The sequence below is a fragment of the Sciurus vulgaris genome (genome assembly GCF_902686455.1).
Source record: "Sciurus vulgaris genome assembly, chromosome: 4".
Lineage (NCBI taxonomy): Eukaryota > Metazoa > Chordata > Mammalia > Rodentia > Sciuridae > Sciurus > Sciurus vulgaris.
This window is the reverse complement of record NC_136464.1, coordinates 12672565-12687974: the sequence shown is the minus strand read 5'-3', so window position 1 is coordinate 12687974 and position 15410 is coordinate 12672565. Positions and strand designations below refer to the sequence as shown.

Genomic DNA, 15410 nt, shown 5'->3' with positions numbered 1-15410 from the left:
GAAGAAGGAAATTATCTCACTTTCTGGTAAATGGATGGGACCGAAAAACATCATGCTGAGGGAAATAAGCCAGATTCAGAAAATCAAGGGTCAAATGTTTTCTCTTACATGCAAAAGCTAGAGAGAAAAAAGGAATTAAAAAAGAAGAGGGGGCAATCTCATGAAAATAGAAGGGAGAACAGTGGAGTAGAGAAAGGGGATTGAGGGGGAGGAACAGTAGAATAAAATTAGCCAAACTACAGCATGTGCACGTAGGAATACATCATAGTAAATCCACTTTCACATATAACTATAATGCACCAATTAAAAAATAGAGAATGAAAAAATAGAGAATGAATAAATAACCATTAAATAGCAAAAAAAGAAAAGAAATCAAGCTGCTGAAGTTCCAGAGGCATATTTAGTTTTAACATTATATCTGACTCACCTGGACAACATGAAATCACTGTCTTTATTTTCTAATACTCGTCTTCATTTCTGGTAATAAAAGATTCTTTCAACATTTTAGAAACATGAGTGACATATGCACACAGTAGATACTTAATAAATGTTTGTGGAAGCCTTGGTAGATGAATGGGTAGATATACATTGGTGCTTAATATTTATGTCTTAATTCAGCTTTAAGTGTCAATGTTTATCAATGGTGATGTGGAGATACAGCGGTGCACAATCTGATAAAGTTTCTTCCCCCCATGTTCAAATGTAAGCCAGGATCCCTTAGGTTTCATTGAAAGTCTGAAATGATAGTCATAATCTAGTATGAAATTGTCTTGGAGGAATTGTTTAGAACCCAATGGTACCTATGAACAGATTAGGACAGATGCCTCCCTGGCGGCTGACACAAATGGTTGTCATACGCCATCTAGTGGCTATTTGTGAAAATGTGCTCATGCTGTGTGAAAGGCTTTTGGAAGGAGTCTTCCTGCTCCGAATTTCATTGCCTGTCGGGCAGCCAGTGTACACTTGTCCATCTCTAAGGCTTTCAGCTGAGAGGAACTACTGAGGAAAGCATGCACGGTATTTTCCAAAATCCCTTGCTCCTAAGGAATACCTAAAAATTGACTAGTCAGGGAAAAGGATTCTTCCTGGATGCAGATTGAATAAACCCAAGAAGCAGTTGGGGACACTCCTACCTGCAACAGTTGTGTTCTAAAACAAGGTAAGTAGTATGACATCGGAGCCTTTTTCCCACAGAAACCATCACTGTGTACAGAAGCCGGTGACCTGGCCATGACTTCTATATCCCTGGGGACTCTCTGGGCATTGTTGAATAAATAGCACAGGGAGAAGATTCTGGGGCAGATGCCTCATTTTACCCAGTGTTCTGTACTGATTCATAAGATCTCTTAATTCTTGCACGTAGGCATAGTTGTGATGTTTGGCAATGAATTGCAATATCATATTTCACAATTATCAACAATCTGATTTTTATCCTAATTTGGGATAAATAAATTCAAAAACAGTACTGGAAAATAAATATCTCCAGGTTTATTCTTATAACATCAATTAGTCCAAAATAGAGCAAGAACTTTAAGAGTTCTTGAATGAAATATCAGTGTTAAGCATCTTTGAGACAGCCCTAAGTGAGGCAATAAGTCATTTAGCTATGATTTTCACACACACACAAAATTAACTAAGCAGTGCATGAGTATAGCAGTGTGGTAGGATGAGCATTCAGTATTTGAAAACATACAACTAAAATTAAGATATGGTGTAAGGAATCTTGCAGAAGGAAAACTTTTCTTCTTTAAAAATGCTGTTTTCAAAGTCATGTTAACTGCGTTCTAAGACCATCAAATCCAAAATGATTTAGCATATTAGTTCCAAAATAGAAAATCCTACAAGATCATTTCCCCTTCCTGTTAAGGTTAATTTCCATGAAAAATAAAAGCTTTCCGTAGCCACTGCTCAGCCTCCAAAGATACTGCCTTTTGAACTATAATCCTGATTCATAAGTTGTGATGGAGCTTCGACAACATCTCATTTATTTTTCACCTTCTTTATCAAAGGTTTATTTAGTTTTAAGGGGAATATAGATCAATTTAAGATGTCTGTAGCATTCATTTTTTAGAAAACAGCTACCAACAAGTAGCAACAGAAGAATCTGATCATTATACAGTGAAATCATGTATCAAAAAAATCCTGAAATTTTTTATCACTTAAGCGCACTATTCTCAATTTTAAAAACCCATTGTCCAAAAATCAGACGTATGAAAAAAATGCTGATATATGTAAATAAATCAGATTTGTGGACTTAGGTTTCCATTGCTGCCTACACAGATTTTTTTTTTTTTTTTAATTCAAGTCTTCCTGTTTTCCTTTAAAAAAATGTTTGAACTGCAGTTTCTGGGATATATACCTGTTCATTGATACCACACTCGAAAAGGAAATCAGTCTAATTTTTAGCAGTCACAGTAAACCAACAGTTTATTCTGAGAGGGAAGAAAAATAAAATTTGTGAAATCCCAGTCTCTGGCCCCTATTATTTTCCTGGCTTTCTTGTTTTCTGTGTGTCAAGTCCTGTGTGTGTATGCCACAGCTCAGCTGGAGCGAAAGCAATCTCTTTTTCCGATGCACCAACATGAAACCTTTAAAACTATATCTAAAATTGAAAATAATCTTTTTAAAAAGGAAAATAAATAACCTTGAAAAACTTCTCCATCCTTGGCAAAGGAGGAGGATGCCTTTCCAACAGAGCCATCTGTGGCTGCCGATCGGTTCTGCCCAGGCCTGCAGAAATCCTAAGGTTCTCTCCAGTATCTTAACTCTCTCCCCTGGGGGCTTCATAGAGATGTCGCTGGGACAGCGTGAGCCAACGCCCGGAGGTGCGGGGCTCGGACACAAGTGTCCTGCCATGTGCTGCGGTCTGGCTGGAAGGGTGTCGCACTAAGTAGAATTCAGATCGCCTCCTGCATCGCGGCACCGTTGGGCTGTCTGATCCCGGGTCCTCTGGCACTTGGAGTCTACCCAGCCTGCGGGACGTGGGTCGGCAGAGCAGCTCGCCCCCAGCCCGGAGCCGAGCCTGGCCGCCCGGGGCGCGTTCCCCGCCGGCTCCAGCCCGCCCTGCTCTGCGATCTGCACGCGGCATTGTTTCCAAGCTGAGAAGGTGCTGACGTGGGATCCGAAATGGAGGACTGACTTTGGCCACCAGCGCACAGAGGGAAACGGAACCGCTCCGGGCCGGCGTCCCATTGCACAGCCCTGCGCACGCTCCGGCACTTTTCTGACCCGACACCCCCATGGCAGGTTTGTTTTTCACACTGGCTTTGCGCGAAAGCCACCTGTCCTCCTCGGATCCCGGTGTCCTCTCCCTCCTCCGAGCTACCCACGCCACCGGCGCTCCTTCGTCCCCACGGATCTCCTGAGTACCTGCCCTGACCCCACTCCGCTAGCTGGGAGCCCCGTGGTGAATGAGTGGCACGCTGTGTCCTCCACCACTGGACCCAGTTTGGCCAGGCCTGAGGGGTGCAGGAGACAGGGGCTTCTGGCTTTCCCACGGGCACAGTCCTGGCTCGTCCATCTAGATGAGCGCATCTAAATGGCTCACTATCTGTGGCCTCTGTCTTTGAAAGAAGTAGTGTCCCTTCAGTTTCGCGTCCAACACCGAGAAGCTTCTCTTCTGAGCTGGGCAGAGCTGAGCAACCCAAAGCTGGGTTTTCTAGATAATCGCTGGTGGGTCCTAGAGTTAGGGGCCCGAAACATTCCATCGGCAGACCCGCTTTAAGAAACATGACAAAATCATCAATCGGAAATACAGGGCCAGGGAGAAGGGCCTGCAGGACAGGCTTGGAAAGATTAAGCTTCGTTAACTTCTGGGACAAGTGGCCTTTGTAGAAAACAGTAGTAACTAGCAGCAGCGAACAGCACTAATCCACTGAGTCCCCACAGTCAGCCCAAGAGTCAGGTGGGGTCATTATTTCCATTTTACAGATGAGAACATGGAGGTGCAAGGAGGTTGGGGAACATGTCCGCAGGTGCTCTGCTCAGCCACCCCACACCAATGTCAGAAATGGCAATGGACTGGGGAGCAGGTACATGACTGCCAGCCCAGTGGAGCCAAAGTAGCAAAGAACAGGCCTCGGATTCCACACCCTATTGGTTTAAAAATTAAATCCTTACATGACCTTTGACAGAAGTCAAAGTCTGCAGACCCAGAGAGGTTCTGGGTGGGAGGAAGCTTAGAAGCAGCCTGGTGTGAGTGGCTCTCAACCAATGGGTTCACACTGTCCACCTCTTACATTTTCCTAGGTGGTGAGGAAAGCTCCCAGCTGCCCCTCCGTGGGCATGGGGGTTGTACCTGGACGTCTGCCTTTCCCTGCCTAAGGAAGGCGCCAGCTTCTCCCAGGTCACCTGGCAAGTCTGAGAAAGTGTTCTTGGTTTTCAGCACAGTCCTTGGTGCCTCGCCTGTGCCTGACACGCTGTGGACATCTCTTGAGCCACAGCCCTGTGAAGCACTCACCAGGCAGGGCAGTGACAGAAGATTAAGATGTGTACTTGCCACCAGACAGAACCTGGCTCATGAGACTGGACAAGTCACTTAATTTCTTTGTGCCTTAGTTTCCCCATCTGTAAAATGGAAACAATAATGTTCTCTATCGCACCTTTTCAGGAGTAAACATACATGCAGAGCTTAGAACAGGGGCTGGTGCATAGGAATACTATAAGCATTAGCTATTGTTATCACCATGAAATTATTATTCCTGGCAATTGTGCAGAAATCCCAGCCAGAAGGAAGGTACGAGAAGGCGGGTTGAGCATTTGAATGGTCATTTCCGTTTAGAATCAACAGTGAGTTGTTTTGCCAGTCTCCATTCCCAATTGTCTCCCATCGGAGTGGGCTCATGGTTTAGGTCTGTCTGTGAGACACAGGTTTAGCCTAGAAATGGCTCATTAAATAGCGCTCTTAGGTTTCACATCAATTGCTAATTAAAGTGGTATTAACCCTAATGGGCTGGAAAGCAGGACTGTCGTTTCCCCCCTGTGGTTTCCACAGGCTGAGCCCTGACACAGGTCCCCCATCCTGGAGCACTTGGCCTCAGACCCAGCAACTGAGGCCCTCGGGAGAGGGAAGCTGGGGCAGAACGAGAAGTTACGCAACTTCAGAATCTGTGTATTGCTCCTAAAAAATCACAATAGAAGAGAAACGTGCTTGTACCAATCAGTCACAGGTGCTGATGATAGTTCACCTAATTACTTCATTATTTTTTGCCACTCCACGGAGCAGTTTGTATTTACAATCCTGTATACGGTTCTATTACTACCACTTATTATGACGATTCCAGCGATTCAGAGGAGTCTCCAAGGGCCCGGACAAGTAGAATCTTGTTTTTCTTGATTTCCCCAGGGGGGTGAGGCGGGGGGCTGGGGGGAGGAAAAGCAGCCAGCCAGCATGGACCCACAATTGCTCATCTAGGATGAGTGATAAATGATGGGCGATTTCTGAAATGCTAGAATTTTAAAACAAAACAAACATATCCTATCCTATGAGTCACGGGCCAGCCTATAACGTGGCGAGAGAGAAAAGACAGGATCAACTGCCCTGGGCCTGCACCTGTGTTGGAAAAGTGCTGGGACCCCAGCCCCTCGTCCCCATGTTGGAAGCCACACTCCAGGCACTCCCCCTGGGGACTTGTCGCCCTAATGAATACCAGTCCGCAAATTAACGAAGTAGGTTTGGAAAAGCATTGTGGATTTCAGTCACTCAGGCATCAGTAAATCTGCTGGAAGTCAGGGCTGGTTGTTTATAGCTTGTTAAGATGTTGACTGTTTACAAATTACATTTTCCCTTTGAAAAAGCAGGCAGCTCTCTGCGGGCTTCGGCTTCGGCTTGGCTTCGGTGTGGCTTGCTGGAGGCCTCCTGCCAGGGGTAAGGCTGCCTGTTGTTAGCTCACCTGATTGGTGCAGGTCTCCACTTTGGGGGCCTCTTGCTGACTCCGCCCTTTCTCTCCCTTCCTCTTACATTTTAAAACCATCCTTCAACCCCTCCCTCTAGACGCAGGTCATGGGGCCCTGGGTTCTGCACAACCTTGCATTTTCTCATTATCTGCAGATACCTGGAGGAGTGACTGCTGAGTGTTGCCTGACCTCCCCTTTAGGGTCCCCCTTCCTCCCAAAGAGCTTCAAAGGACTGACTTACACAGCTCGGCTCATCCGCAAGGTCAGGAGCCAAAAGCAAACGGAGAAAAAGAGTCTGTGAGTGCCCCTACTACCTTCATGGGCCAGAGAGAAAAGTGACCACAGAGCAAAATGTTGAGGTCGTCTATCCTAGATTCCCTGTTGGTGAAGTGGCTTCTCCAAAGCCCCACAGTTGCAGGATACAGGTAGGAACAGAGCCCTGGGTCATTGACTTCCTGTGCACGGGCTCTTTCCTGCTTAAATCTCTTGTTCAGATTCATTCATTTATTCAGTCTTGTCTGTGCCTGAAAGGTGCTGGAGCCACAGAGATGTATTTCAGAGCCAGGTGCTCACACGCAGAGCCTGGGCTTGTGGACCCACGGGTCTGGTCCCATCGTCACATGGCGTTCCGGGCTAACGTGCAGCCATGCCTGGGAAGCACCTGCCCAAGGTGTCTTGAGCAATGAGTCACCAAGTAAATGGAATTGTAGTCGCATCCTCCAACTCCCTCCTGAAAGACAAAGAAATTAGCACCTAAGGTCACCCAAGCAGCCGCCCCAGGGCTAGGGCTTCCATGGCTGCTGTCTTCTTCCCCAAACTTTAATTTCCTTGCTGCAAATTAACATATTTAATGACTTTGGTTCATCCCGCTGATCTGCCTTTTCTAATGAGGTCTGCAGACTTTACTGACCGGTGTTTCCTGCCCAGGTACCTTATTTCAGCCACACTTGAGACATCCTGCAAACTTCTTTTTGTTTTTAATGTCTGATCTAATTGGCTCCACATGGAGAGAAGCACTTTCCCACCACTGCGCACCCTGAGCCCCGTGGTGGCTTCAGTGTGGGCTGTCACTCGCCACCAGGAGGCCCAGGTGAGAACATGGCCCTAGCTCTCCACGGGCTGTCCCACTCCGCAGACTCCTGGAGAAGCCCGCATTGTCCTTGGGATCTCCGGGTGATCTTTTCTCGAGCTCAAGGTTCCGCCTGCTCACAGTTACAGCCCCAGATGTGAGATTTAAACCCAGCTCTTCTACTTGGCTCCTTGACTGTGTGGCTGGGGTTAGCATTCAAAAAGGTCTCAACCTGTGGCTTCATGGCCTCTATCTTGACATCATCTTGGATATTGGGAAAATGGAAGAAAAATTAAACAGGTTGGTGTTCAGTTCTCTGGAGTCGAGAGAGGTACGGATGGGCATTGCTGGAATTTGGGAAATAAAAGGGGCCTTTGTGTCCCTTAAAAGCATCAGCTCAAAGAATGTCTTTATAATAAAACAATTTCATGCAGTGAAATTTTTTTCTACGTCATTACAGCTACTTTTTTTAATTTTTATTTTTATTTGGGAGGGAGACTCTCAGTTTGTCTTCTTGTTCTTTTTAAATCAGACTTTCCTCTCTCTCTCCCCAGTTCCCCTCCTCCCCTCCCTCTGTCCGGGAAGCACATGTATTTCTGGGAGGATCCTTAAGGGACGCTGTGTATAAATACAGGTGTATTTTCCTGCGAATGAATTTCACACAATTTATTGCCATGTCTTTAAGGGTAAGAAAAACTCTGCTGTTGCTGTAGTGGCAGAAGGAGTTTCAGGCAGATACTTGGTTGCAAAGGACACACTTCAAATAATGGAAGTGCACCCTAAATGTTTCCCCACTGGGGGTGCCACCCTTCTGCTAAGAAGGCCTGGGTCGCCCAGGGCGCTGGGGCTGCCTGCTGGGATGGGAGGAGTTAATTGAATTAACTTATATTTAGTGCTAATTTTGTCCCAGGCTTGCCAGATAATAGACAGCAAGCCTGGACTTGACCGGGAACGCCAGCCTGGGCACGAGGGTGTCTCTTGGGTATTTCTATCATCAGATTAGTTGAGTTGACATCTTAGTTGCGATTAGTTACCAATGTGGTTCCAACATTATTTCAACAGGTGTCAATTTGGGGGCTGTGGTCACAATCACACGACCTTTTCACTAAGGATGACGGTGCTCAGCTGAGACTGTCAAGTAGCGGGAGAGAAAGGAGGTTCCAAGCATGTTCCTGAAGACCCCTCACTTGCAGGAGAGTTCAAGACTTCCATAGGCAGGGCTGGGGGGATAGCTCAGGCAGCGCGCTTGCTGAGACGCATGAGCCCCTGGTTGGAGATCCAACACCTCCTAAAAGAAAAAGGACTTAAGTAGGTTAAGATGCTAACGTGTCACTCCCTTTCTTTGGACCCAGTTTGCAGCAGGAAAGTCTTTTGCAGCTAGAAGTAAGTATTGGGGATTCTTTCTGCATTAAGAATAAAGACTCTTGATTACTGATTAAATTTTGCATCACTAAAGCAAACCTGAACCTTGCAGGAAGTAGGCTGTGAGAATGCCTAATTAGTGTGAAATTATATTTCCCAGTAATGTCATGGCCTCAATCCACATGGACCTACAGGACTGTAACTCCTAGGTAAGCAGTGTTCGGGTGGTTTGGGCACTTGGGACTGGGCTCAGAGGTCATACCCCACCCTCTCTCCCAGCCCCTGCAGAGTACTTTCACATCATCGCTCAGATAATAAAGACCCTCACGGTCTTTTTCCCTTTGTTTTAGGGAGCTTAACACAAAGCAGAACCTAATGAAACCAAGTTGGCTCCTTGTGGACCTGCTATTCTGTCTACACACCTTTGCCTGTGACAGGAGAACTTTAAATGGTCATACGTGGTTTCCAAGCCACAGTCCCTGGGAGGACCACCTAAGACTCTGGAAGAATGTCTGCCATTTAAACATCACTGAACCAGTCAGGATTGGTGGTGCACGCCTGTAATCCCAGCAACTCAGGAGGCTGAGGCAGGAGGATCACAAGTCCAAGGTCAACTTAAGTTAAGTTAGCAAGTTAACGAGGCCCTGAACAACTTAATGAGACCCTATCTCAAAAAAAAAATTTAAAAAGACTGGGAATGTTGCTCAATGTTTAGTACCAGGGTTCAACCCCTGGTACTAAAAAAATATATGTATCATTGAACCAAACAACACAGCTTCTCCATCTGGAAGAAAAGGAAGGGCCTCTACCTTTTGGAAATTCAAAGAGAACTTATTTTCACACTGTTTGGTAGAGCTTCCACACGTCATTTGTCTAATAAGTAACTTCTCAAATGAGGCTCCTTCTTCCTCCCAAGTATCCACAGTGGGTGCCAGATCTCTGAATAAAAGCAAATAAACGCTTGCTGCCTATTATAAGATGAGAACAAAATTAACAAGAAATATAAGGAGGTTGCTTAACTCTCCCTCTGTCACAGATCAACAAATCCAAGATGGCAAAAGAATGCCTTGCATGAGAAAACTATCAAACGATCAACCAGAGGTCCACAAAATAGCCGCATATTCAAGAATCTGTGGGTCACACACACAATCCCAGGGACAAGTTGCTTTCTCTGTCCAACCTTGGAGGAAAGTCTTGAGCCACACAGCTAGCTGCCACATCTTTGCCACATCTTCTGCTTTGGCAGAAGCCAGCTGGGCTTCTGCCTTAGGCTCTGAGCAAGGTTTGGGGAGTCCATTCCCTGACCACAACCCACCCAGAGATGCCCATCAGTCCTGGGCTTTAGCAGCAGCCTCATGCAGCCGCCACGAGCCCAGAGCAGCTGGCAGCAGGCGGCAGCAAGGGAAGGACATGGTGAGAAAATTGCTGTCTACCCCCTACCCTCCCACGAATGTCTCGGCAATCAAGTCTGCCAACGACTAAATGATTATGGTAGAACACCTGGTTTTGCTATAGCTTCGCATATCTGCCACAGACACTTTGAACACACAGAATCACATGTTGGGTGGAGGATGGAAAACCAGAGGAAAATGTATCTATTCATCATACCAAGACAGGGGGGAATCAGGACATGGTCCCTAACATTTGGAAGAGCTAAACTCAGGCCCAGGTTTTCAGATGTCATTATATACAAAGACTGAAGGGTGACAGGTGGCCCCATTAGGGAAGAATTCACAAAGCTTCATTTCTGATAATTACTTAGAGACTGAAATATAATGATCCCATTTATTCCATCAGCAAGAGTTGTGACAGTCTTGTTCCAAGACGAATAAGCCTCCGCCCTTTGGAAATTCAATGTGAACTTATCATTTCCACATACTGTTTGATATAGTTTCCACATGTTAATTGTCCAATAAGAGACTTCCTGAACAAAGATTCTTTTTGCTCAGAGCACTGAAGCTAGTGTCAAGTTTCTGCATACTGTACGTGCAAATCAAAACTTTGGTCTATTACCTGATGTGCCTATGATAAAATTAACATAGATCAAACAAATGTATGATGGTAGGGTGTAATGACTATACCTACGATCGCAGCAACTCAGGTTGCTGAGGCAGGAGGATCACAAGTTCAAGACCAACCTAGGCCACTTAGCACAACCCTGTCTCAAAATAAAATAAAAAGAACGGGAGTGGTAGCTCAGTGATAGAGAAGCTGGGTTCAATCCCCCATATGGGAAAAGAAAGAAAATTATGATGGAAAAAGAGTCATCACAGAATGCTTCAGTACAGAAGAATCTTGAAGTAATAATCTTGAAATAAAACATTTCTGGCCAACAAGTGGTGTGTATCTAATTCCTTAGGTATTAACATCATCTCATTTGCAACATACTATCATTTATATGTAGTTCACACATTTACACTGTAGATATTATATGCATATTGTCCACCCCCTTCCCTCTCAGCTATACATATAAGCTATGCATACACATAGGCAAAAATACTAGCGTTCTATTCCTAAATATTCTGAATGCAGATCTTCATAACTATTTTTTTTTCTGGCTTATCATTGATAAAAGGTATTTGGACAAGATTTTAACTTCTGTAATTTATTATTCCATTGCACACCATTGCCCCATTTGGAATTCAGGAGTGAGTGAGTGAATGAGTGTGTGAACCAGGCTGGCTTTCTGCTGGTGACTTCCCTCCCCAGGGCTCAGTCTCAATTTTGAGGAGGCTTTTAAGTCCACACTCCACGTGGACCACCTTCCACCTTGGCTTTCTGAGTGGATCTGTTAGACACTTTCCAACAGCAGAACATGGCTTCAAGCAAGCACTATTTGAAAAGTATTTAATGATATTCCCTGAAGTTACTTGGCCAAATACGACTGAATCTTTATAACGCAGAGAGAAAACAAAATTATTTACTCATTCACTATTTATTAGTTTGGAAACCCGGACGCCATACCTAGCACACAATGAGCCGGTGTTTGCTTTCTCCTGGTCTCTGTTCCTGCTCCTTCCTAAGACTTGGGAGAGACTTGCAGCTCCTGAGCCGATGTTGACTCTTTGTAGCACAATTCTGTACGTTTTAAGGAGCAATTAATTCTGATAATTTATGTTGGTACAGCATGATCTTAAATGATTTATGAAAGAGTTTTCTGCTTCAAGACAGGCGTCTCTGAAGGGATCTCTTCCATCGCTGCCATGTCCCTGAGAAACGCCAGAAACAAAAGAAACTGAGAGGTGGACACAGGTGGGAAGTGGGTAGCCCAGCGCGGGGACTGCACCTGCCCAGGCCACCCCAGCCTCGCTGGTAGTCCAGAGCTGGAAGTGCACACAGTGGGCAGGTTTGCAATGGAGTTTCAGGCACCAGGCTGAGCTCAAGACCAGGACCCCACCGGCGCTTCTGGCTGGGAGAGTCGGGGCAGTGGTGCTGCAGCTGCCCACCCCATGGGTCTCAAATGCCAACCCCACTGGACATCATGTCACCCTCCTTAGGGTTTTGACTACTTTAGGACTTTGCTTTCAAAAGGCAAAGACCTCTGGTAGAAGCAGCTTGGAGTTGCGACCCTGTTCCTGAAGGAAGACCTACACTACAGATCATTAAGAATGGGACATGGCAGGGCTTGGTGGCAACAAAAGGAGCAGCTGGGAGAGAAGAGAGTAAACATTATTGAGCACCTACTATGTGCTAGGCTCTGTGCTAGGGCCTTTCCATATTTGTTGTTCCTAAAGCCACATAGAGCATTGAAAGTTGGTTATGTTTATCCTCGTTCATAGATGAGGAAACTGAGGTTTAAAGAGGTCAGGCAACCTGTTGGCCATGTGGCCAGGAAGGGGCAGGTCCACCTATCCACCTAGCACTGCCCCACAAAGTACCTGTCTCTTCACTATGCTTCACAATGCTCTAGAGACACTGTGGTCCAGCCTGGGGTCACCCTCCCTCTCCCCAGTGTCCCCTGGAGGAGCCAGGAATAGGAATGAGGAGGCTGCTGACCAGCTCTAAGGACATGTCCACTTCCTCCCACAGGTCCTCATCCACTACTCCAAAGCAGCTCCACATTAGGTAAAAATCTAAGTAAAATTACTGTGAACTTACATGCACCAACTCAAAGCAAGCTCTCCGGATACGCCTTCTGACCAGTTGGCCAGCCCTAGGTCTCCCTTCTCTGGGAAATTCTGAGACTCCTTCAACTCACAAAATTCTCTGCTATTGTCGCTCAGGTGGGCTGTTCCCTGAGCACAGGAGTCACATCCACTCAACTTTGGGTTGCTTCTGATTGTCCATGCTTAGTACCTGACCTATAGTAATCTCTCCACAAACGTCGGTGAAATGAATGAATGGGGACCAATCTGTGCCCACCTCAGTTCCAACAGAAAAGGCCTGACTGGCTCTCTGGGGACTTTTGGGGTCCTCCATTCTAGTCTTTTGTCCCCAAAGAGCAAAAGATTCTTGTATTTCTGTCGTAGCTCCTAGAGCCTTCTGTGCACTCTTGAGCCAAGCAGAACCCTTGCCAACCCTAGGGCACAAGAGAACTGCCACAGCACACCAAGTTTATAAAGGAGAGGCATGCAGGGCCGACCAGAGTCGTGGTCAAGCCTGCATGTGAAGACACAGCTGCTCTCCTGAAGCCCGGGAGAGGGACTCTCCCACTTTCAGGAAAGGTCTGGGTGAAGGAACTCTGAGAAGCCCCAAAGGCCAGGGACTGAACAGGGCTGTCCATAATTTACTCCTTATCTGACTCAGAGCCGTCCCAGGCAGGTTGAAGTCATTAGCTGGCCCCCTGACGTGGGAGGAACCTCCAAGATGCCTGGCACAGAGGGCCCGAAGGAGCAGGCACCAGGCCAGGCCCATCCTAAATCTCTAAAATGAAACCACTGGGGCAGGCAAGTCACATCCAGGGCTATCCTTCCCTCCCACCTCCCTGGAGCAACACGTGCCCTTTAAAAAAAAAAAATGGCACTGATAAAAATCACATCCATTTACGGCAGTGTCTTTCCCAGAGTCACAAAAGAAAGGCCTTTATCATGCCCTGAATTAGATCTGTGATTTTTTTGAATGACATGTATAATAATTAGACTGTAAAGATGTGCAGTTAATCCATTTAAAGGTGTAAAGAAGTCCATTTAATGAACATTATAGTCACATTAGAGTTGGAAACATCCAACTCTTTTGTTGAATAAAAAGAAGTTCAATGAGATTAACTTCTCTTAGTTGGTTTTAAAGAATAATCAAACATGGCTTCTTCTGATAGTGTACCAGGCCTTCCTGCATGGGTTCTGCATACCAATGTCTTCCAGCCCAGAAGGGTAAGAATAGGGCCGCCGGACCTCACATTGCCGTCAAATAATTACAAATTAAAAGGGATCACTCCTACTTTCTATACTCCCTATGAAGTGATAAGAGGCTGAACTCCTTGAACTTGTAATTATATAACAGAAATGTTAATCTTCTGGTTTGGTGTTCTTGTCTCCTGTGTTAAATATATTCTTACAATGATCAAGTTTACTACTTGACATGTAGATCTTTCCCCAGGGAGACTATTACTCGATCCTATCAGATTTGCGCCCTGATTAGGGTAACAGTTCCCATTTTTAAACCTCATGCTCTTTTGGGTCTCTGCATGAGGGTCCTGTTGGTGGCTGATGAGCTGGCTCAGGAGCCCAGCACAGATGCTTCCCACTCGGACTAAAGTGGGTAGGAATCCAGATGCCCTAGCTAAGCCCCTGATGCTACTTTAAAGAACCACACTATAAAACAAAAATGGACAAGTTTGGAATAGCCTCACATTTGATGAAGAAGAAGACAAATCCACGTTGCTAAAACGACTGTACCTTCCTGCTTAGAATTCTCATTATGTGCATGGAATTTACCCAAGTCAAACCCAAAAGATGGGGGTGGTCACATTTAATCCACCAGCCTGGTCTCCCTCAGACATCCTCATTTTAGCTCAGGAATGTATATTTTATCTTATACATTTTTTCCCTCTCTCGTCTGTAGTTAGAGAATTGAAAAACTGAGATATGTAACATACTGTGGAAGATCTCAGAAGGCAATGGGCTAGATTTCCGTTGACCAAAACAAAAGCAAAAGAAAGAAATGAAACAAGGGAAGGGAGTTCAACAGTGAGGAAGGACAAGCCTCGGAAGAGTTGGTGTGAATGTGAATTAGCAAGGTAGCCAGGGAGGAGTAGGCCTGGCCTCACTTCCTGTCTCCTAGCTTTGTGCCTGATGCCACCCGCTCACTGTTGACAGTGATGGATAACTATAGAGATTGTCTAAACCAAATTGCTCACCGGTGCTGTTAGATCTTTTTGGAGTTTAGGAAACGAAGCTGATAAGATCAAGAGACAACACCACCCTGGCTGGTGCGGTATGCTCTGTCCTGTGTAGCATGACGGCACGTTCTGCGGACGGCATGCCTTCAACCAGCCCTGACGTTTGTAGGAATGGAAAGGAAAACTCAGTTTGAAGAAAGTTCAGCTTTAAGTAAAAAGAAAAATAAAGACTTGCCTTCCCAAGGGAAGAGCTGGCCGCAGCTGGCGGTGTCTACTCCTGGGCAGATGAGCCTGGAGACCAGCCTAGAGCTATAGTTTCATTTTTCGCTTCTTTTGTGCTCTGGTTCATTTATGATCCTCAGTGAGAATGTCCAAGAGGGACAAAACAGGGAGAACTTGTTCCCAAAGCTCACAAGTAGATCATTGCCTTTGGAAGTGCGAAACGCGTACCTTTAAAAAGGCCTAGGGGAAAAATGCCTTGGGCCTTCCAAAGCCTTGGAAGGGAGGTGGAAGGCCCACGTTGTGTTAATTGCCAGCACTTTCCAGATAAGGCAAATGGACAAGATGTTCAGTAGAGATCCGAGCTAAAAGGGCAGGAGAAGGGAAAGCCTTGGGTGCAGTTCTGGAACCAACCATCTAAATGCAAAAGTCTGCGTGTTCTCTTGGTACCTATCGGGGCTTTTGTGTAGAAACTGATTTAAAGGTCTAGGTAGCCCTGGGATGTTCACCATTGGTGTACTGGGCTAATACCACCGAAGTTTGAAACTCTCCCACAACTGTTTTTAATCAACCTGAAATTCCATAAAG

The 15410-nt window shown here is 45.8% G+C and overlaps 1 protein-coding gene and 1 long non-coding RNA gene across 2 annotated transcripts in view; one reads left to right on the top strand and one right to left on the bottom strand.

The window, feature by feature from the left end:
- Positions 1-5972, bottom strand: part of LOC306660196 (uncharacterized protein) — a gene marked incomplete at its 5' end in the record, with an annotated part of 34429 nt that extends 28457 nt beyond the window's left edge. Inside the window, 2 exons of the mRNA XM_079138377.1 lie at positions 2645-3388; positions 5892-5972. Of these exons, the coding sequence (XP_078994503.1) occupies positions 2762-3388; positions 5892-5972 (708 nt within the window). The 3' untranslated portion in view covers positions 2645-2761. The remainder of the gene's footprint in view (positions 1-2644; positions 3389-5891) is intronic.
- Positions 742-10639, top strand: LOC306659890. Its single transcript, XR_013763480.1, has 3 exons — positions 742-1159; positions 8027-8535; positions 8677-10639. It is a non-coding gene; the product is annotated as an uncharacterized lncRNA (long non-coding RNA).
- The last annotated feature ends 4771 nt before the right edge of the window (positions 10640-15410 follow it).